The sequence below is a fragment of the Jaculus jaculus genome, chromosome 16, assembly GCF_020740685.1.
Source record: "Jaculus jaculus isolate mJacJac1 chromosome 16, mJacJac1.mat.Y.cur, whole genome shotgun sequence".
NCBI lineage: Eukaryota > Metazoa > Chordata > Mammalia > Rodentia > Dipodidae > Jaculus > Jaculus jaculus.
The window spans coordinates 2101284-2125786 of NC_059117.1; the positions used below are offsets into that span (position 1 = coordinate 2101284).

General features: G+C 40.3%; 1 protein-coding gene across 2 annotated transcripts in view; it reads left to right on the forward strand.

The window, feature by feature from the left end:
• Elmo1 (engulfment and cell motility 1) overlaps window positions 1-24503 on the forward strand; it is a 606684-nt gene that overhangs the window by 291241 nt on the left and 290940 nt on the right. For both annotated transcript variants that reach the window (XM_045135705.1, XM_004668852.2), the window contains exon 15: window positions 12235-12343. In XM_045135705.1, the coding sequence (XP_044991640.1) occupies window positions 12235-12343 (109 nt within the window). The remainder of the gene's footprint in view (window positions 1-12234; window positions 12344-24503) is intronic.

The window sequence follows — 24503 nt, forward strand, 5'->3', positions numbered from 1 at the left end:
AAACCATGGCAAGGTCAGCTAACATACCCATCCTTCACTCAATTTGAGGCAGAAAGTTAGAATTACTATAGGAAAAGAAATAGAAAGGATTCTAGAGACCTAGAGGCAGGAGTTATGTAAAATTTTATGGAGAAAGTGGCATTTGAGATGGAAAAAAGAACATGGGGTATAGGTTGGTACCAGAGAGATGGGGCGGGAGGGGGGGGAATCCAGGCCCACCTCTGTAGGAGAGCTACCTCACCACACAATCTCTCCTTTAGCAGGAATAACCAAGACTTAGTATTATTGTAAAGCATAAGATATAATGAGATGAATCCCATTTTAAAGGTAAATTTTCATAGAACACCGACCTACAACTCCATGGAGAATATCAGCAACACCACTGGGGAGGGGCCCTACAGAATGGAGGCAGAGGGGAGTGAAAAGATGGTACAAACACATGATGTATCCATACAAAATATATTCTTAATAAAACAAAAGGCATGATAATGAAAAAAAAAAAAAGATTTCCTTTCCACATGTCTTTAGTTTCAACTAAATGTAAATCAACACATGGCCTAACTTTTTTTAAACTGGGTATTAGACAAAAACCTTCCTATAGCAGCTAAGTTACATGTGCAAAACAGGGAATGGTTTTCATTTGTACATGTCTGAATTGTCTGTGCATCATTTATGCAGAAGAACTGATGTGAAATAGTCTTCACCTTCATGCACCCTTTGAGTCTCTGCACCCAAATCAGAGTGGACTTCTGAATATGGAAGCTAAGCTAGGAAGTGAGGTGGGTGCTGGCATAGAAAAATTAATTTCACTACTGTTGCTTCTATAGTATGTTTGTTCAGTAAAGCAAGATAAATCCAAATATGCTTCAGACAATATATACAGAAGGGAATTTTGCATTAAGCTGGCCATAGTTGTTAACACAGTGGTGACAATTTCTCAATATCGAACCAGGCTTGAGAAATGTCAAGCTTAATTTTTCATTCATCAATGACCATTAGACAAAGACAAACATTTTGGTGTCTTCGTGTTCTGGCGGAGGAGGCGAGGCATTTGTGTTCAGTCATATGCTGCTGAGCAAGTCCAAAGTATGTCCTGTGAGCTTGGGATTTGTTTTTGATAAGGTCTGCAATGTGGAGGGGCTCCTTTGTCTTCTCTTAGCACCCATTTCTCAGGTGTAATGAGCTGTCTGCATGTCCTCACTCATCCTGATTTGGAATGGTAAAAACATGCCTTAGGGGAGGCAAGTGACTCTTTCTTCTTCTTTGACACTGAACCTGGAGCCACCCTCCACTAAGCTCCCCTGCCTGCCCACTGCACCCCACATGTACACTTGCTGCAGAACTTGGTACTACCTTCTAACAGTGCAGACTTTGGAAGTGTCAGAATGAAGGCTGAGAAGTAGGTCTGTCACTTTGCCTCATCTCCTCTATCATTCATCATATCAACTGTAAACCTGTGAACATGCTGTTTTGTCCATGCATGTCTGTTTTTAATGTCATGCAAATTGTTCTGCAATAAAATACTTAAAATACTGTTGAAAGAATGATGTATCATAGGGACATGGGCAAGTATAGAGCTAGGATGCAGGTAGTAGACTAGAGAAGTAGTGCTCAGTTTTTCACAATATAGACCTTAGACTTGCAGTGTCAGCTTCATCTGGGAGTTTGTAGCAATGCCTGAGCAGAATTCTACCGTATACTTACCAAATCATAACTAGCATTTTTGTTTGTATGTTTGTTTGTTTATTTGTTTGTTTGTTTCAAGGCAGGGGTCTCGCTCTAGCCCAAGCTGATCTAGAATTCACTATGTAGTCTCAGGGTGGCCTTGAACCCAAACAGTCCTCCTATATCTGCCTCCCAAGTGCTGGGATTAAAAGCATATACCACTACATCCAGCAGAATTGGCATTTTTTAACAAGATACCCAGTGAACTATATATACTTTAAAGTTCTGTAGGTGAGGGAGAGTAAATATCTGAAATAATGAACAGTATAGCTGTCAATCTCTAAAATAGGGAAGTGGATGTGGACATGGTAAGGCTTTGCCCTTCATTCCCTTGAACATCCAGTTCCCAACCTTAGGCCCTCTGTAGGACTCATCTGACTGCCTCTGCAGTGAGTCTTCTGGTCAGTCCTAAAATGCACATAGGTGACTTGAGTTCTATGGCATGCTCTCCTAATCTGTGAAATCTCATTTCATTTCAGTGGCATATGAGGGCCAAGTGAGCTGAGCACTTAGCAATCTTTTGTTTTAAGCCTTTCTTTTAATAGAGATTGAATTCAAATAGCATAAAATTAGTCATTTTAAAATGAACGATTCAGAAACTCTTCACACATTCACAATTTTGTACAACCATTGCCTGTTGTATTACAAGACATTATCATCTCCCCCAAAGCCCCATCTTTATTAAACAGTTGTTCCTGTTTCCTTTTGCTTCCAGCCCCTGTCAACCACCAATCTACATTCTATCTCATAACTCATTAATGATATTCATTAAGAGTCACAGAAAAAACACTTATTGCTTTCCATATCTTTAAAACAGGAGATTTGCTAATGATATATAAAGTGGGAGACTCTATCTAAAACCTTTATTATTTAGTTTCTTGCTATTCATGCTAGGCAAGTGTTATACCATTGAGCCACTCCCCCAGCCCAATATAGATACCTTTAAATCAGTGATTCTCTGAGTATAGATTCAAACTAACAGTGGCCACATTACCTGAGAATTGTTAGGAATGGAAATTCTCAGGTCCACACCAGAATGACTGTAGCACAATTCTAGCAGGGGTCCCTAGCAAACTCAAGTTAAAGGACCACTATTAGTAATAAACAAACCTGAAGTGACACTTACAGGTGCCCACCACACCTGCACCAATCACTAGGCTCTGAAGCATGTGCAGTGGCCTGCAAGGAGCTATTTGAATGAGAGGATCTACTATCGGGCAGAGTTTCTGCTATCAGTGGCTTCCCAATAGTCAGCAGAGCCAATTTCGCAACCTTTCTCAGTGGTGCTGGGGTTGCTGCAGGTACAGACACAAGTTGTCTCTGTCATCAGTCATTTAATTCCCTTCCTTCACTGTACTGTCCACCTCAGTGTTCAAAGGTGGGGAGGTCTTTCAACAGAGAGCTCTGTGATTGGTCTGTGGGTTTTACACATCCAGCTTTTATGGCACTATTATCAAAGTGCAGGGTATGTTTCTTTTTGGTTGATTAATGATCAACTCAAGGTCTATTATGAACCTCCAGGCTTTAATTACTACACCATTACCCAGTCAATTCCTTGCCATTTTATATTTATGGCCTTTATTACACCTCAGTATGTGCAACTGCCTGATTTTATTCTAGACACATATTACCTCATTAACTGCATCTTATTCCATTTCTCTTGTTTGTCCAGATTGTTATTTATCTCGGTTCCCTGGGTGCATTTTCTGCTTCTGCTTTTTTTTACCAGTCTATCCATTTACCAATTTTCTTCTTCCTTTTCCTTGGATGCATTCACTGTTCTTTGACCCTTTGAAACAGACCTTAGAGTTTTTGCATACTCTGCACTCACCTACAATGAGATTACACTTGTTAGGAATTTTCATTCCTAATAAATTGCCAGTTTCTGCATACATACCCTGGTGGCCAGTTATATGTACACTCTTAATTCAATTGTATGGAATCTTCTGAAAGCCCAATTGAGCTCTTGATATTCTAGGTACTGTCACAAGCTTTCCACTCTGTACACACTGCCTTTCTCTAAATGAAGGCTGAAGGATGGTCAGGTTTTTTTTTTTTTTTAATTTATTTACTTACAAGTAGGAAGAAAGAGAATATGGGTGCACCAGGGCCTTTGCCTCTGCAAATGAGCTCCAAAAACATGTGCCATTTGGTGCATCTTGATTTACATGGGTAATAGGGAATTGAATCTGGGGCTGGCAGGCTTTGCAAGGAAGCACCTTTAATTGCCAAGTCATCTCCCCAAAAAGAAAGAGAAAGAGGGAGAGAGAGAAAGAGAATGGGCAAGCCAGGCCTCTAGTCACTGCAAATGAACTCCAGACACATGCACCACCTTGTGTCTCTGGCTTACATGGGACCTGGTAAAATGAACCTGGGTCCTTAGGCTTCTCAGGCAAGTGCCTTAACCACTAAACCATTTCACCAGCCAGAGCCCTATCTTTCTATATTTAAACTATGTAGCTAAATTTAATTTTTTATTTATTCTCTTAAATACCTTTCTAACACATCCTCAATCCCCTTCATTGTTTCAGAAAATTCAGGGTTTGGCTTTCTGACTTGCTTATTTTCTTGGGTTCTACCCTAGACCAACTATATCAAGCTGGGTACCAACCAGCAAGAAAGCAGCCTGTGTTCACCAGACCCTCCAGAACCTTCTGGTTGTAAACTACAGTTAAAGAATCACCTTTCTGCTGGGCATGGTGGCGCACGCCTTTAATCCCAGCACTTGGGAGGCAGAGGTGGGAGTATCGCCATGAGTTCAAGGCCACCCTGAGATTCCATAATGAATTCCAGGTCAGCCTGGGCTAGAGTAAGACTCTACCTCAAAAAAAAAAAAAAAAAAAAAAAAAAAAAAAGAATCACCTTTCTAAAAAGGTGCCATAAGAATTTCAAGAGACTTTCTTAAATCAGAAATAATATTTATTCCACTTGAATGTTTACCTCCTCCCTATAGAAAAATGAATAATCTGTACATCTGTTATGTTTTGTTTTCTGCTATATTTGTGCCAACTGCTTTGCCCTAGAGCTATAAGAATATTTCAGAAATGCCAGCAGTGGTCACCTAGAATACGAGTACATGTAGTTATGATATCAGTATTACCATCGCTCCCTTCCATCATATAGTCTGTGCTATTTGGGGCATGAAGGATATCTTACTCTCGTTTCTATTTTCATTTGATCTTTCCATTGCTTTGTGGTAAGCATTGTTACATGAAAAAACAGGTAGAAAAATGTGCAAAAGTCACCAAGAAGTAGGCTTTGTTAGATATCAACGTAAGAATTTTTTTCTGCCCAGAGCCATAGTGTTGTCCACTCATCTTTCCTGATTGAGGCCTTTCGTTTCCTGGTCAAAGCTTATCACTCTACTTTTTGCTTTTGCAGTAAGCATAAGTAACCAATAATGTGTGCTCTGGGGTTCCGCCACATAATTGCCTGGCTAGGCTTATTTATTTTTGTGCTGTGTGACCTTGGACAAATTGCACATCTCTTTGTCTCCCCACCTGGGAAGTGGGATGGTATAGCATTTCTGACATGTGAGTAAAATGAGGGAATCATAGAAAAGGCCAGGGAGATCAACATTTTCTGTAAAAATTGATGGCTACTGATCTTTTAGTTCTGCCATGCCTGCATCTGTAAAGATTTAATTTTTATTTATTTATTTGAGAGAGAAAGAGGCAGAGAGAGAGAGAGAATTGGTGTGCCAGGGCCTCTAGCCATTGCAAACAAACTCCAGACACATGAGCCACCTTGTGCATCTGGCTTATGTGGGTACTGGAAAATCAAACCTCGGTTCTTAGGCTTTACAGACGACTGCCTTAACCACTAAGCCATCTCTCCAGTCCCCTTTATATTTTATTTTGTGTTAGGTTAATGCACTCTTCCCTCACTTCACTCAGTCTTCAGATGTGGTGGGTCAGTAACCCATGGTTCTGATTTGCTATGGTTTGTTTCCTGGTGTGGCATACTTTCAATAGTTTTAAAGTTCTTTCTTTGCTTTTTAAAGTCAACACACTAGGACTCCCCACATAGTTTGCACTCCGTATCAGAATAAAGCAATGTTCACCGTCCCTCCTCTCTGAAGAGAACATAGTAGACCTCTCACATAATCCTCCATGGTCTGTGAGGAGAACCCTGTGTCTTCTCCCATCCTAGATGAAGTCATGGTGACATGAAGGAGGTTCAGTGGAAAAGCCTCTATAGATGACTAGGAGAGGAGACACTAACAGGCTCATTCAGGCCTGGCCACAGAACCAGAGGATAGATGGACTCATCCCCAATGAAGAAACTTCAACCAAAAATGGAAGAAAGTGGTTCAGACAGGACATTGAGTATTCAGCAACAGGGAGAAGATAAACACAGAGCACAAAAGTCAAGAAAATGGACAGGTCTTGGAAGGTGGTCATCAGGTACTGAGTGAGCACTTGGCAGTCAGGACCAAGCCACATGATTTCACAGTCTGACTACTGGAGCTGAGGTAGAAAGAACGGAGCATTCTGGGAACTCCACAGAGAGCTCAAGGTCTATGGAAGTAAGTCTTGGGAGTGGAGTGCCCCAGCCGTTTTGGTCTGAAACTTGTCATTAGAGGGTTAACAATACAAGGGGGAAGCTTAGAGTTTTGTCTCAGAAGGGCAGATTTCAAGGAGATAGAGGACATAGAAAGTTCTTTTGAGGGCTGGAGAGATAGCTAAGTGGTTAAGGTGCATGCCTGTGAAGCCTAAGGATCCAGGTTTGATTCTCCAGGTCCCACGAAGCCAGATGCACATGGTGGAACATGCATCTGGAGTTCATTTGCAGTGGCTAGAGGCCCTGGCGTGCCCATTCTCACTCTCTCTGTCTCTAATAAATAAATAAATAAAGTTCTCTTGAGTATACTCCACTAAGGTCTCTGCCTTTCCAGCAAGGTGTGTTTGAAGCCAATTAGTAAACTGCAAAGAAGCAAAAAGAGATTTTATATTAGAAAACTTGAAAAGAATTGAGATAGAGTTTTTCTGTCTGTGAAACTCAGTCTAGTCTTGAACTCACAATCCTCACAATCTCCATGCCTGTAGTTCTGGAATGCTAAGATTATAGGCATTTTGAAGCACTGTACAATAGCAGGTTAAAATTTAACAGTGAGGAGAAAATAAAGATAAAAAACATACATCAATGTTTCCAATTGAAGCTAATATTAGAATATTGAAATTGAAGGTAAGTGCTATCAGTGTGTTCCAAAAATAATCTGGGCAGATTTCTCAGTGGTTAGAGGTACTTAGTCCTCACTCCTGCAAACCAGAGCCTGGATCCCCAGCACCCATGTAAAGCTGGACCAAAGTGCCTATGGCAGTGGGAAGCAGAGTCAGGAGAACCCTAAAGCTCATAGGCAACTAATCTGACTCTCCCAGTGGCAAACGAGAGAGAACCTGTCTCAAGGTAGAAGGAGAGTACAACTCTCTAAGGTGGTCCTCTTACCTACACACATGCACACAAAGAAAGAGTACATGAGACACAAACCTTTGAGGCTGGATAGCTAGCTAAGTGGGAAAAGTGCCTGTCACATACGCATGAGGACCTGAGTTTGGACCCCCAGAACCCACTTAAAATGCTGGATGAGTGGGGGCTGGAGAGATGGCTTAGCAGTTAAGATGCTGGCCTGCAAAGCCTAAGGACTGGTCCAATTCCCCAGTACCCATGTAAGCATGATGCACAAGGTGGCACTTGTATCTGGAGTTTGTTTGCAGTGGCAGCCCTAGCATGCCCATTCTCTCTTTATCTGCCTCTTTTTCTCTCTCAAAATAAATAAATAAAATATTTTTTTAAAAAATCTTTAAGGGCTAGAAACATGACTTAGCAGTTAAGGCGCTTGCCTGCAAAGCCAAAAGACCCAGGTTCTATTCCCTAGGAATTACATAAGCCAGATGCACAAGGTGGTACCTGCTTCTGGAGTTGGTTTGCCATGGCTGAAGGCCATGGTGTGCCCATTCTCTCTCTCTCTCTTTCTCTCTCTCTCTCTCAAATAAATAAAATTAGAAAAAAAATCCTTTTAAAAAATGCTGGATGTGGTGGTGTATACCTTTAATCTCAGTCCTGGGGAGTTGGAGTCTTGGAATCCCTGGGTAGTCTAGCCAAATTGATGGGCTTTAGGTCAGCAAGAGCCTTTCTCAGAGAATAAGGTGGAAGGTGACTAAGGAGGATTCCAATGTCTACCTCCATACATATGCACATGCATGTGCACATACACCTGCATATAGAAACATATAAATGCACATACATGTGGAAGAAAAAATAAAAGCTATTACCCCACTTAAGGATTATCCCTCACTATAATATCTACTTAACAATATTCATAATCGTGGTCTTTCTGACATTATTCCTGAAAGAATGTTCACCTTAAAATTGAAAAAGGAACTTTAAATACTGTGTCTGCCTTGAGTACAGGAATCAGGAAGGAAGATTCATTTTTCTTCCGGCAAATAAATAAGAAAATATAGATGGTGCATTAAACAGTAAAGAGAAGGGCTTCTCCAAGCGATTTACATGCTGATTAGTTAAATTACTGTTTAATTTAGTGACTGCTAATAAACTGTGCCTTGGAAATGTTTCCCGAACATTTATTGGCTGCAGTAATTCTACCTACAGTGTATGCGGATCACATCTTCATTAAGTATTGATGCATTCATGAAATGTTAATCGAATGTTAATGTGAAGTACAAGGGAATGTGCTTGCTGGAGGCCGGCTGGGAACTACCTGCCTCTGTATTTGCTTTATGTCCTGTCTGCTTGCTGTTTGCTTCAGCTTGTTTCCCATCACCAGGAGGTTCACATTTGTTCCCTGACCTGCTGTCTCCAATACCAAACTATAAAAAGAGAAATGAGATTCACTGATGGACAGGAGTAAAGTTACTGCTCCTCATCCCTGCTTTGCCAAACTGGAATTCCTGCAGAGAACCATGAAGAATTCCCTTTAGAAGGAGTGATGCAGGCTGTTCATGTCGCACCCTGGCCAGACATCCAGGCTTTCAATGACTCAGGCAGTGGCCCTTCCCTGTTTAGCAAGAGGAGGGGTTTCTAGTTAGTTCTCTCAGAGCTGACTGGAACCAATCAACCCCACACATATGTTATCTAACAAGAGAGTAAGGGAGTATCTGTCCTAAATCCATGGGCAGAGGAGGCTACATTCATGTTATTGTTCAATGCATAATTATTCATGTGAGGCTATATTGTTATGGTTGAAAACTCTTACCAAATGGCATCGTTAATCTTCTTCGTGGATAATCACAGAAGATGTGAGAAGCGCCTGTGTACATCAACTGAAGAAGAGATTGAATTTCCAGTCCATCTATGTGATGAGATGATTGGCTAAGAATGTTATGCTAGAAGGAGCATTCCAAATGGAAACAGAAAGGGAGAGATAGAGGAAGAGAGAGGGAGGGGAGCCATTGTTATGGTGTTTGTGCAGAAAATTGAAACATTTTTGTCAAGGTCCTACTCTTCTGGTTTTAAACAACTTACCCTATACGAAGGGGGTCACCATCACTCCTGTTTTTCTAATGGTCCGTTCCTACAGAATGAATCAGAACTTACATTTTATTTTTCCCCTCCCTTCAAATTTCTTTTCTTAATCTCTTTCAGAACTGCCTTCCCCTCCTTGTTCTCTTTGTCCTCTATTGGTCACTCCTCTACATTGGGGCTTCCATGGCCCACTCTGCTGTGGCTTGGCCTTCTTAGGTCCTGGAACCTGAGCACTGACTGACCTGCAGGTTCCACACTGTAGATCAGGCAGTGTGGTGGGCTCCCTTAGACAGACCTACTAATTCAAAGACATTGACCTTGATCTCTCTACCTGGAGTGTTTCCATGCTCAGAAACCTAGGCTTAGAAAGCACTTGCTCATTTTATGATTTTCAATAATCAGAGAATTTTTTTTGATTACTTGGTCTCAGGACTGTCTCCTGGGACTTTCCTGACTCTTCATCATTTCAAGCAGCTACTTTCTTCATAGCATGTATGAAGAATTATAACTACATTGCATATTTATTTTTATTTTTGCTTGTGTGTTATACATACACCCCATGCTAATGCATGCAGATGCCAGAGGAGAATGTTAAATGTCTTCCTCCTTCCTCTGTTGTTCATCATGGGTTTCTTTGAGGCATTATCTCTCACTAACCCTGGGGCTGCACTTGCTGATCAGCAAGCCCCAGCAATTTCCTTATCACTGATCCCAACGAAACTAGGATTACAGGCATGTGGCCATGCCCGGCTATTTACATGAGTGCTGGAGAATAGAACTTACAGTGAATCAGACCCTCATGCTTGTGCAGCAAGCACACTAACCCACTGAGCCATCTCTCCAACCCATACATTTTATATTTTTATCTTTCTCATTTAAGTAGAATTACTGTTTGATGAACTCAGGACCTTGTTCCTTGCTTGATGAAATTCATTTATCCTCCTAGTAGATAATGGATGATCAATTAATACTGATTAAATGAATAAGACACCATACCTTCCACTGAAGAGGTCATGGGCCAGAGGGCATATTAGTTTGTTTTGTGTTATTATAATGAGATACCTGAAGTCAAGGGCTAACATATGGTGATGGCCTTCTTGTTGGCAGTATCCTGAGGTAGTGCAGGATGTCATACTACCTCACAGAGAAAAGAAGCACACACATATATATCTCCACTGCTCTATCATCTCTCATATACCTTCTATCACCTATCCTCTGCATCATCTATCATTGATCATCATCTATCAGCTAGCTCTGTCCTCTATCATCTGTCTTAAATCTTATATTAGCTGTCATCATTTAGCATCATTTATCATCTAGCTTCTATTTTCTATCACCTATCAGTCTATATATCTCATTATCTAGTTATCTCCTTCTTTCTTCCCTTTTTCTCTTTTCTTTCCCTCTCTCCTGCCCTCCTTACCTTATAAAATCACCAGTATTCAGTCATGGGGCTCTGTTCTAATGACCTGATCTAATTCCAGTGGCTTCCCGATGGCCTTACTTCTCAACACCATAGCCTTAATACCTCACAGTAGGCATTAACTTTCAACATATTTAGCCACAGGGAACTCAAACTATATCAAGTTATATTCAAGGGGAACCAGAGCATTATTTCAATGCACATCTCAGTACTGTAGATGCTCCTGGGAGGCAAGTATCTGAACTGGTGCTTCTGCTAAGGAGATGCCCAGACCACCCTTACAGGGGAGAGTTGTAGGAGTAAACTGGTTCCTTGGTGAGATAAATAGCCTCCTTAAGTATTATTGCTTTTGTTGACACATGACATTTCAATGTAGTTACTATACAGTTTTTCAACCTATGTGCAGAGTAGTTGCTTAGATTGGAGTGATGAGACCATTTTCAACTAGATGAAGGAAAGAGGAGACTGTTGTAAGTGAACAGAAGGATTTTTAGAAAAAGGATGAAGAGCACAAATGTGAGGACGAGAAGCTCTGCTATATGAGTGAGTGGGACAGGATCTCACACACTTCTTAACTCTTCAGTCTTTTCCATAGAATTGTTTTTCTGGCCAACATCTTGTAATATCTATGTAATTTCTAAGTTCATTGCACCACTAACAGGGGTAGACCCGAGTTTCCCTGTTACATCAGGTACCATTTTGTCACTGTTGTCTACTTATCACCTGATAGAAACAGCTGAAAGGGAGATGGGTTTGTTTTGGTTCATGATTGCAAAACATGGCAAGGTAAAGTAGTTCACGTCAAAGTAGACAAGAGAAGTAAAAGGTTACAGCAGACAGCCAATGTACACACCTCCAGTGGTCTGCTTCCTCCAACTAGGCCCCATCTCCCAGTAATTCCACTACCTGATGAATCCATTAAAGAACCAATTTACTGATCAGCTTGGAGCTGTCATGATATAATTATGTCCAGAAATGCCATGCCAGATATACCTAGAGTTGTGCTTTCCCAATCTTCCAAGTCCAATCCAACCAATTTGGCAATAAAAGTTAAACACACTTAGAAGCTCCAGGGAAGGACCTTTGTTGTTATCCACTTAGAAGTCCCAGGGAATGGCCATGATTGGTCCACCTCTGTTTCATGTGTTGCAAGCAGGCATGGTTTAGTGAGGTTTTGCAGACTACAGAAACCAAGACAGTAAATATAAAGTTATATGTGGAAGTTAAAATCATGGAAGGAGTTGCTGTTCCCAAGGAAGGGAAGCTGGGCCTGGAGAACAAAGAAATGGTTTTATCACTGAAATTATAAATCTTTATCAAACTGTTTTGAAAAAAAAATGCTTCACAGATGCCTCTGTGAAAATGGGAGCCAACAAAAATAAATATCTTCCTGAAGGTTGGAGTTGTGGGAGATTTGGAAAACATCAGAGTTTTAGGTACTACATAGCCAAAGTACTCTGTTTTGTTCTGGTCCCAGTTGTCTTCAGTTGAAGATCTGGAGTGAGCCTCCTTATTTCCTTATTAGAATAAAAGCAATAGGCTTGAAGTGTTTGGTCATGGAATTCCTCTTCTGACCTCTTCCTCCTTCTCTACTGCAGATTGTACTGGAGAACAGCAGCCGAGAAGATAAGCATGAATGTCCCTTTGGTCGCAGTAGCATAGAGCTGACCAAGATGCTGTGTGAGATCCTGAAAGTGGGCGAGCTGCGTAAGTACACTTGTGTCTCCTATGGGTATGAAGCTTACAGATACCCAGCTTCTGAGGTTGAGCTGCGCCTATGCAAAGAGTTGCCTCATGTTAAAACCTCACAGATATCACTGTGAGTCAGTTTTTCCCTGGCTTAGGTTTCTTGGTTACGTATTTCTGAGTATCTTCTCTAGATAGAAACAATATTCAAGCCTGCAGGAATAGAAAAACTCTGGCTGAATTTCCAATATTAAGAAGATAAGTACATATTACAACAGCCTTGCTGCTAGTTAGAAAAAGATCTATACAGTTTTTTCCTTAACTCCAGTTTATAACCTTGTAGATCATTTCCTTTTCTTTCTTCAAAGTGATTTTTCTCTATAAAGAAAAATTGAATACCTTAATGAAATTCTCTTGCTTCCAGTATTTCAGTTGTGTGGAATACTTGCTTTAAAGGAAGGAATTATTGCAGATAAAGGGTAGCTGAAAATGAAAAATTGGTCAGAGATAAAGCTTTGGTTCTTTTTCTTACTTATATTACAAAATTTATGGGAGAACATCCAGAAAAAGAGATGATAATTTTTTTTGCTTTTTTTTTTCTTATTGGCTTAATTTGTCTTTAATGTGAAGGAGGATATGATTTAACCTACTTCAATTATTATTGTCAGTGTTGAGTATCCTTAAAGTGCCTCAATTACTTCCTTCTATTGCCTATGGAGCTGATGCACATATAAATGTTTCCTCTTTTACTTAATGACATGAATACCAGAGAAGACTGCTTATATCAGGACAATGTTGACTGGGGGGGGAAGTATTTGGTTTTATTTTGAAAGGCACCTGCTTTAGAGCTTAAAATAATGGTCTAGGATGATAAGCAAAAGGAATCTCATGATCAAATTGAAAGGGGGGTTATAGTTTATTTACATGTAGAGCTATCTACAGGTGCTGCTAAGAAAAACTAGAAAATCTGGTGGTTAGTAAAGACAAAACTAAGACTTGGAGCTATGATACCACAGGAAGCTTCATCATCTTCCTGGGAAAATAAGCCAGTGTTGACATGGAATTACACAGAATGTCATTGCCAAGGAGCCCCATGGGACACATTGGTATTATGACAAAGAGCAACCTGCCCTCTTTCCTGTCCACCAAATGTTGAGATTTTTGGTTGTAGGGACCCTTGAGGTAAGTTGTTCATCCTTCCCTCATTAGACAAACTCATGTAGATTTCCGTCTCAAGGCTCCCTGCTTATTGTTTGTAAGTCCTAACTCAAACAAATCCTGTGACTCTTTCATGCTCATTTCAGTTCCATGGAGGAAATGGTTTAAAGTGACTGGCTAAAATGCATTTCAAAGACATCTGAATGTTTTCAGGACTAGAGAACATTTGTGCTCAGCTAAGCGAGAGTTTCTTTGTGTAAGCTATGGCCCTGCATTAACTCTGTCACCCCACCTTTTCCATCCTCCCAACAGCACACTTCTGGCAGTCTGATCTTGTATTGAAGGGAAGAGTAGGTACACTCAAGTCCAGTTTCCTGTTCCTGTCCTTTGCCCAGAAGAAATATTTTATTGTGCTAAAGCTAACCCAGAAAAATGACATGGTGTAGATAATGAAAAGGTACTAGGTTCTATTTCTACCACTTGGGACTCTAGTGTCCGTGGGTAGTTACTCACCACAGTCACTGGTCTCTTACAGCCCTACATGTTCCTCAGGACCAACCATCTGGAACTGGATTGGTAGTATTTGGGGTGATGATTTGAGTAGTACCTTCAGTTTGTAGCTAAAAATGAAGAAGTAGCAGTGTGAGGAACCTATGAGGAGTGGCTTGGAAACCATGCTCAAATTCTGGTGGGCAGGGCGAATACAGGTCTAATGTGGTCAGTGGAAGGGAAGGGGAACCAGGATGGCAGGACTCTGAACTCTCAGTCCTTCCCTGGTGATTGTGCTTGGGACTGGAGTCAGTGTGGAATAAGGGGCAGGGTCTGAATTTAGGCAGGGTGGAGTAGCTCTCTCAACCATATGAGCAGTTGGAACTCAGAAGGCCATACGGTATCCCATTTCTGTGGGCTCAGATAACAAGGTAGAGATGCAGGCAAATGACTCATGGACCTAGCCTACTGACACAGCTGAGCCTCTTGCACAGTAGGCTCCATAGCCCTCCTTCTTGTGAAGAAGAGTCTCCAACATTCCACAACAAATCACAGCACATGTGCTACAGCTGTCCATGTGTGGGGCAGGAATTGGGTGGCTGGAGCCTGCAATTATCTGAGTGGTGTCTATTTGTCTAAGAAGCACATTTACTTGTTTGTTCAGTAAAAAAATCTACTAAACATTTACAATGCACTGGACACCGCAAGTACAATTGAAACAGATAAGGCCCCAGCCCCTAAAAACTTGCAGAAGCTTCACAGAACTCAGAGAGGAAAAGAGCTGAGGTTGATACTTCTTCCTATGAATTGAAATGTACTATACTTTAAATGCCTGTCTATTCTGTAGTACAATTTCTCAATATTTTGATGGTTTCAAGTTTAACTTTTCCCCTTTGACCTCTTGCTTGCCATCTTCTGTAAAAAGCCATTATGGACATTTTTCAAGGCTGACAGAGAAGTTCACATTTCAGAAGTCTACATGCCCAAATGAATTGTTTTCCACTCATAAAAATTAAAAGGTTGCTATATTCTGATTGTATGTTAGACATCAAATGACGAGACACCCCATGGTAAGAGGAAAAATTACTTTTTTAATGGATTTCCTTTTGCCCACTGCCGTAGTAAATAAGTTACCAATGTGAAAAACAAATTTGATTGTCCCCATGTGCTGAAGGGGAGATCTGTCTTTCTTCTAAGGCACATCAGTGTCACAGACAAATCCATCTTCTTCAGGTTTATGTGCATCTATTTTTGTCATTCCTGGGTTCATGACTCAGTACTTCTCAGCTTTGTTTTAGTAATTGACCTTGAAAACCATGGTCAAGTTCTCTTCATAAGCAAATGCTGAAGCCAACAAAAAAGTACCAATTAAAAATCTATTGGGGGGGACAGACAACAAATATCTGAATGTCTAGAAATGGTTCCTCTCTTAAGTTGAGGCATCTTGAGAAAATCCACTTTTGAAATGCCAATTTTATTTTGGCTTCTAAAGCAAGCATGTTAAATGTTCAATTAAATTACTAATGCTAAATATTTTTGAACATCTTTAAGATTGCTTTTAAAGTTATATTATTGTTTTGCTTCTCAATTACTGACATGGCAAGAGGCAAATGTTATCTTTAATAGTATGGTCTAAAAATAATGTTGGTGTTCTCAGAGCACTTTAACAAGATTATTTAATTGAAGTCTGTAACATTCCCAGGAGTTAACCAAATCAATACTGCCTATGTTTATTAATGAAGGGAAGGCCTGCAGTGATTGCACATTGTGGAGTCATCGCATTGTTCTGAATGCCCAAAGAAGAATCAGGTAGGAAAGTAGAATAGGTCTTTGGCAATCTCACTGAACAATGTGGTACTTTGAATGTAAAAATGTCCCCTGTAGCCTCAAGTTTTTGTGATTAAGCCTCATATTCGATCTGAAACTGATGGAGCCAGCTAGAGTAATCTTGAGTAACTGGGAGCAAACCTTCAGTTTATTAGTCTAGCCTGACTTGTTGTTAGCTAGCTAACTCACTCAGACTACTCCTGATGATGTGGAGATGTGACAACGAGCTGCCTACTGTGTTTTCCCCACCATGGTGAACTTCCTCTCAAAACTGTAAGCTGAAATAAATCCTTTCCTCCCCTAAACTGCTCTGCTCAGGTGCTTGGTCCCAGAGGTAAGAAAGTAATTGTAGCAACCATCTTTGAGTCACAACTCAGCAACTGTTTGGATGCTTTATTTATGTTTCTGTATTGTGTTGAACTTCTTATTCTTCGTCTATGAAATACACATTGGGGGTTGGGGAGGTAGTTCTGCAGTTAAGGCACTTGCCTGCAAAGCCTAATGACCCAGGTTTGATTCCCTAGTACCTACATTAAGTTAAATGCACAACATAACACATGCACCTGGAGTTTGTTTGCATTGGTGGGAAACCCTGGTGCGCCCTTTCTCTGCTCCCTCCAGATCTTTCTCCCTGTCCCTGTCAAATAAATAAACAAATAAACAGAGAAAGGGGGGTTAGAGAGAGAGAATGGGCACACCAGGGCCTCCAGACACTGCAAATGAACTCTAGACACATGTGCCCCATTGTGTATCTGGCTAACGTGGATCCTGGGGACTCAAGCCTGGGTCCTTTGGCTTTGGAGACAAATGCCTTAACCACTAAGCAATCCTTCCTGCCCCAAACAAGTAAATATTTTTAACATGCAGTGTTGGTGTGGAAGCTTAAATGAGATAATGAATGTTGCTTCAGTTGGAATGTGGACAGTCTTCTAGATTTTTGTTTCTTCGCAAGTGATACAGAGTCTCACTTTCTGTGAGCAAACTGAAGGTTAAGTGGAGAGGGGATGGTGCTCCTGCTTATTGACAGCTAGCATCTGGACCTGGAACAGTGTCCTTGGTTTCTTCATTCTGCATATTGATGAAATTCAGTATAGTTAGCCATCCATATATCTGTGAGTTCTAAATCTACAGACTCAACCAACTGTGGATGGAAAATACTTGGAAAATAAATTCCATCTGTACTGAATACATACAAACTTTGTGTTATTATTAATCACTAAGTAATATAGTAAAAGCTATATATGTGTAGTATTTACTACAGTAAGTTATAAATCATCAAGAGATTAGTTAGTATATATAGGCAGCTATGCATAAGCTATATGCATTTACCACTTTATGTAAGAGGCTTGAGCTTTCTTGAATTTTGGTGCCCTCTGGGGGTTCAGGAACCTATCTCCCATGGACGCCAAGGAACAATTCTTTTGGACCTGCTTTTGCCATAAGGCTCTGCTGAGAGATTTGCTCATGTTGCGCTCAGTTTCAACTTTAAAAATCATAACAAATACTTGCACAACTGATTGTGGCCACATGCACCCATAGTCTCAGGAATATTTTAGGCAGCCCCAATTAGAATAAAATTGAAGAGGAAAGGGGAATAACTATTCAAATGATTATATGTTTGCTTGAAGTTGCTGAGGAGAAGTGAGCAAGACATGATGGCCTTACAGAGGAGAGGAGCCTGAACAGAGACAAACACACAGTTGTCTGGTACAGGATTTAAAGACATATCCAGCTCCTAACTGGTGAGAAAACTAGGGGTAGCTGTTGTTTCTGTTCATATGCCATTTGTCCTAAAAGAAGTAGTAAATTACTGAATGAAAACATGATTTCTGACGCAGAGACTACTGAATGTCGACCATGTACCACTATACCCCCTCCTACTTCATTAAGTAGCTATAGGGCTCCTCTGTGTCTCAGAATCGTACTAGTCACTATGGCATGGACTTAGAATGTATTCTCCATTCTCATGACGCCTGCATGCTAACTAAAGAACCCTTCATATGAATAAATGCTTACAAAATCCTTTGTCACCCAAAGCATTACACTGAAATAAGACTAATATATCTAGGAGGCACTGTTTGTTCTGTTCTGTTTCTGGAGTGAGCAGGACTTGAAATAGTCACTAGAGAGGCAGAGAAACTTGGACATATGGAAAACACAAAGGTGAAGAGAGAATAATGGTGGCATTCCATCAATAATACCTCCAGGTATTCATAGCTATGGGGATGGTGGAAACCATAGGAGGAAGGATCTGTGGACTCAGAGAACTCTAGTTCTATGCACTTACAAAGAGAACTTAAGGGAACAAAAAAAATTAAAGGAGATGCCAGACAAAGAAGCAAGTGTCACATCATAAACATTTGCCATCAGAGAACCTTGGACCTGACTTTTCAGCTGTGCAAACCAAGAGAAAGACTTTTAAAAATTCTTTTTAATTGACAACTTCCATAAATATAATATATGCCATGATCATAATACCCTCCCACAACCCTTACTTTGCCTCTTTCCAAATCTTCCCTCTACTGAATCCCTTCTTTCCAACTAGTCTCTCGTCTATTTTGATGTCATCATTTTTCCCTCCTATTATCTTCTGCAGGTCTTGTGTAGGTAGCAACAGCCACTGTGAGGTCATGAATATCAAGGCTTTTGTGTGTCTGAAAGACAACATTGTAAGCATTTCTCCCTTCATTGGCTCTTACATTCTTTCCACCACCCCTTCCACAATGGACCTGAACCATGGAGGGTGTGATGCAGATGTCTCATGTAGTACTGTCACTTTTTATTATTATTTTGAGTCACTGCCATCTGAAAAAGAGAAGTTCTCTAACCAGAAGTGAGAGTAGCAGTATTCTATGGGCATAAACAAGTATTTTGAGGGCATACTGGTGGGCATAACATATCAATTTAGCCAGACAGCAGTGGTAATTCCACCCCTAGGGCTTAAGACCTCACAAACCATGGAATTTTTTAAATTTTCATTTATTTATTTTTATTAATAGCATATACTTTGTATGGATACATCATGTGCTAGTACCATCATTTCCCTCCTCCCTGCCCCCAGTGCAATGATGTTGCTGGTATTCCCCATTGGGTTGTGGGTTATGTGTGGCGGGAGCAGCAGGCAGTTATTTGGGGGAGGCAATGCCACTGGGCATGACATCCCAACCTGTGGCTCTTACAATCTTTACACCACTCTTCTGAAAAATTCCCTGAGCTTTCATGGGTGTATTGTAAGTCTACTTCAGTGATGAGCTCTTAGGAGCCTCTGGATTTCTGCTTTAATATGGGTTGAGTATCCTCAGCATCTGTCTCCTTCACTGTGGTGCTGATTGTTGGGCTCACAATGGAAGCAGCACTTTTTGCTCATCTTCCCAATTCTTAAGGTGGTTTCAGCTGGGCCTTCACTAAAATGTAAGGGGTAGTTTATCTCCTTGGTTCTCCCTACCTTCAGAAAAAGTAAAACAGATTCTCCAACAGAGAGTGAAGTCAGCATAGGTTAAATAGTTTAAGTGTTACTAACTTCAGGAGATTCTGGTGGATGTAGCCCTTCTTTTAGCCAAAGACTACTAGGAGATTGACATTGGAGAGCATAATCTTTGTCTTCATAGGATTCAGATCTGGTTCCCAGTTCCAGATATGGATTCCACTGAGCAAGCTCTTAGCCAGTGAGAAAGCCATTGGTTACCCACCAAGGCTATGTGCCACCATTCCACTGGTGTATAATTCTTATCAGTCTGGTTACTTCTAAGTAACTTAGACCCCTGCTTGCTCACAACATTGCTGACCACTTTTCCCCAGTAGCTCATGTAGTGCTTTCCAAGACTAAATGGGCTAATCATCTGGGGACTTGCTCTCTTCTGGATTCCAACCAAATTTCTCTATGTTCTGAATTGGCAGCATATGGTGTCTTCAGCAATAGGATCTTACATTTTACCTCAGATTGGTAATCAAGTGCTTTGACAGAAGCCTGTCTTGTTTGGGGGACCAAATAGGTCTCTGATCAAAAACTCAATGTGGTGCTCGCTTCGGCAGCACATATACTAAAAACTCAATGTGGGTAGCACCAATTTCTAATAATAGGAGTTACAGGTCAGAGCCAAAAATTTTTAAGGTTAGGTAGGCTTTATCCCACCCTCTCCAGGACCCTTCTTTATAGACACTTCCCCCACCCTCCTGTTAAGGGTTATATCTTTTTGTCTATCCTCAAGGAGAAATGTTTCTATGGTACCAGTTCATTTTAGGTTTAGTTTTGTGTTTATTTCCCCAGCTTCCTCTTCCCCTCTCCTCAAGCCCTTCCATCCCTATTGTCTGGGCCTCAAGTTGCCTGTAAGGTATGCCAGAGACTCAAGTTGATCCAGGGTAGGAACCACAGATGAGTGAAAATACGCAGCATTTGTCTTTCAGTGATCGTGTGTGTTCCTTGAGTGTGATGTTTCAAGTGCATCCATCTTCCTACAAATTTCACTGTATCATTTTTTTTAACTGCTGAGTAGAATTCCATTGTGCATATGTACCACAACTTCATTACCCATTCATCCAATGATGAGTAGCTGGGTTGATATCAGTTCTTAGCTATTATGAATTGAACAGCTATAAACATGGTTGAGCAAAGATCTCTAAGTCAAGCATGGAGCACTTAGGGTAAATGCCAAGTAAGGGAATAACTGGACCTATTGGTAATTCTATATTCATCTTTTTTGGGAATCCATACTGATTTCCATAGTGGTTGTACAAGTTTGCATTCCCACCAACAGTGAATAAGGGTTCCTCTTTCCTCACATTCTCTCCAACATTTGTGGTTGATTTTTTAATGATTGTCATCCTGACTGGAATAAGGTAGACTCTCATAGTTGTTTTAATTTCCATTTTCCTTAAGGTTAGGGATGTAGAACATTTTCTTAAGTGTGTGTTAACCATTTATATTTCTTCCTCTGTGAACTCCCTATTTGGTTCTTTACCCCATTTTTTTCAGTGGGTTCTTTGATTTTTGTTTAGTATTTTTTTGCGTGTATTCTTTGTAAATTCTTGATATTGGGCCTCTGTCAGTGGCATAGCTGGTGAAAAATTTTCTCCCATTCTGTGGGTAATCTATTTGCTCTGCTTATGCTATGTTTGTCTGTACAAAAGCTTTTTAGCTTCATGATATACCATTGATTGATTGGTTAATTTTCTGGGCTACTGGGTTATTGTTCAGGAAGTCTTTTCCCACTCCTATGTCATGGAGAGTTCCTCCTGTATTTTCTCCCAGTAGTTGAAGAGGTTCAGGTCGTATATTGAGGTTTTTAATCCACTTGGAGTTGATTCTTGTGTATGCTGAGATGAGTGGGTCTAGCTTCATTTTTTAAAGTTTATTTTTATTTATTTATTTGAGAGATAGGGGGGAAAATGGATGTGCCAGGGCCTCCAGCCACTGCAAATGAACTCCAGATGCATGTGCATCTGGCTTACATGGGTCCTGGGGAATTGAACCAAGGTCCTTTGGCTTTGCAGGCAAACGCCTTAACTGCTCAGCCATCTCTCCAGCTCCTAGTTTCATTTTTCTACATGTGGTTATCCAATTTGTCCAGCACCATTTGTTGAATATGTTGTCTTTTCTTCAGTCTACATTATTGGCACCTTTGTCAAAGATCAAATAGCTATAGTTATTTGACCTAACGGCTGAGTTTTCAGTTCTGTTCCATTGGTCTGTATGTCTGTTTGTATGCTAGTACATGCTGCTTTTATTACTGTGGCTTTGTAGTATAGATTTAGATCTGGTATGATGATACCTACAGAGGTATTTCTTTTACTAAGGACATGTTTAGATATCCAAGGCCTGCTACCATTCCATATTAATTTTGAAATCCATTCCCCAATACCCATGTAAATCCATATACACAAAGTGATGCACGCATCTGGAGTTTGTTTCCAGTGGCAAGGGGTTCTTGTGCACCCATTTTCATTCTCTGTCTCACTTTTTCTCTCTGGTTGCAAGTAAATAAATGTAAAACTAAATTCAATGAAACAAGCAGGTTTTGCTATATTAGTATCTGATAAAATAGACTTTAAATCAAAAGTAATCATAAAGGACAAAGAAGGTCACTTTTTTGTCATCAAGGGAACAATTCAACATGAGCACATCACAATCATAAATCTATATGCACTAAGCACAAGTGTACCACAGTTTATACAACAAAACCTACTTTAAAACAAATCAAAAATTAACATCAAAAGCATCATAGTTGGGAACCTCAATACTTCACTATCATCAATCAGACTGTCCAAGCAGAAAATCAACAGCGAAATAATAGAGCTCAACAACATCATAGTCACAACATTGTAGCTGAAGAAATACTAAGAATTAGCTTTTGGCAATTAAACCTATTAAGGAAATTTTTTCTCCTAATACTAGCATTTCTTCTTACTCCTTAGAAAGCTAAAAATTCTCAGATCTTAATTCTGCCTAGACTTTTCAAATTCACCATAAACTTCCAAAGAAAAATAAAATAAATATTCTAAGGTTAAAATTTGTCTTGAGAAAGTTACATGCTTTTTTTTTTTTCGAGGTAGTGTCTCACTCTGGTCCAGGCTGACCTGGAATTAACTATGCAGTCTCAGGGTGGCCTCGAACTCATGGTGATCCTCCTACTTCTGCCTCCCAAGTGCTGGGATTAAAGGTATGCACCACCACACCCAGCTTGTTACATGCATTTTGACTCAAATAAAAATTTTCATAAATGTGTTTAGAATTTGTTTGCACTTGTCTGTATTTTCCAGAATTTCTACCATGACTGTATTTTGCAAGACACATTAAAAAATAATAAACCCTATTTCAGAATGACAAAAAATCATAGAACAGAGTATAAAATGAAATGATTTTTTATAATTGTAAATGTGATAGCAATATTTATAGTGTCATTACTACAATGTAGGAGAAAGTTATATAAGAGCCATGAAAGCTGATGTGAAGATGGTGAACCTTTGCCTTTCTCCATCTGGATACTAGGGACATCAGCCTCATGGGTTAACTGTGAAGTACTCTATTCTGCAGGGCATAGTCTTAACCTGGGCCAGCATATACTTGGAGACACTGACATGTATCCCAGCAAAGCCAGTAGTTCCTATGCATTCTGAGGCTGCCGTGTGAATTTGCACCTCTGAGGTAGTTTCTTCATGTTTGGAAAGGCAATATTGTAGAGGTTTCAGAAATTTTAGTAAACTGTTTTGAGATGAGGTGATGGCTCAGCAATTAAAGGTACTTGCATGCAAAACTGGTGGCCTGGGTTCCATTTCCCAATACCCATGTAAATCCATATACACAAAGTGATGCACGCATCTGAAGTTTGTTTCCAGTGGCAAGGGGTTCTTGTGCACCCATTTTCATTCTCTGTCTCACTTTTTCTCTCTGGTTGCAAGTAAATAAATGTAAAACTAAATTCAATGGTTCTTTTCATAGGTAATAAGTTCAGGGAGAAATTAATGTGGGCCATTTAAAAAAAGGGCTAGGGAAATGGCTAGGCAGATAACAGACCTGGAGAGGGCTTGAGACAGCCTGAGTTCAAGACAGTAACCATGTAAACAGCTGATCATGGCCACACATGCCTATAAACCCAGTCCTATGGGGAGCAGAGACGAGAGAACCACTGATGCTCACTGGCCAACCAGTCTGACTGATAAAACAGTAGCTCTGGTTTCAGTGAGAATCTCTGTGTCAGACACTTGGATGACCAAAAAGAGGACACCTGATGTTCTTCTCTTGCCTCCTCATGCATGTTTACAGGTTATATGCAGCTGTGCAGGCACATGCATAAACCACATCACACATACTATACACACACCTAAGAGACAGAAAGTATATCAAGCACATCTCAATTAAAAATGAATAAAAATAATTTATTTTTGTCCTTAAATTTTTAGGACTTACTCCATTTTATGTTAATTGTGAAAAGATACCCTAGTTGGAACCTGCCAGGATCAATTCCTGTTGCCTGTTAGAGTGACTGGGTTATACAGTAAGTGATAAGCCTGCTGAGTTTGCCCAGTTTATAGAGAAGAGGAAAGAACAAAGCCTCCCATTTTCTTCTCCTGCTGTCTCATAGAAACACTTCATCTTCAGGTTTTCTCTGACACTGGGTTTGAAGGACATCTCGATCCCTCCTGTAGCCCATGGTAGAGGGCATCGTGGTCTCAAGAAACCTAGAGCATTTTACCTTTGTCTCTCTTACCTTTTATTGTACTTTTTTTGCACATGAGTATGAGTGGTGTGATGCATGTGTGTGCATGAGCACACAGTGTATGCAAGTCTGTGTCCAAAAATGCACATGTATGTAGTATGTGTTATGTGTTGTGTGTGCACATGCATGTACTTCATGCTTGTGTACACTGCACACATGGAGGCCAGAAGACTTCATTGGGTTTCTTCCTATAACACTTGTCCATGTGTTTCCTTGAGACAAAGTTTTTCACTGGATCCAGAACTACAGCCCCAGTGATTCTACTCTCTCCACTCCACAGGACTAAGGATGCAGGTATACCCAAGTATTCTTGATTTTCTACACGGAGGCTAGAGAATCAAACCTATAGAAAATCAACCCTCTTAGACCCCAGTGCTTGTGCAGCATGTACTGAGCCATGTCCCCAGCCCTCTTTGTTTTCTGTACTTTCTAATGATTATTAATCCTTAATTTTCTATAATTCCTGGTCCCATTTCTCTTGAAAGGTTTTGTAG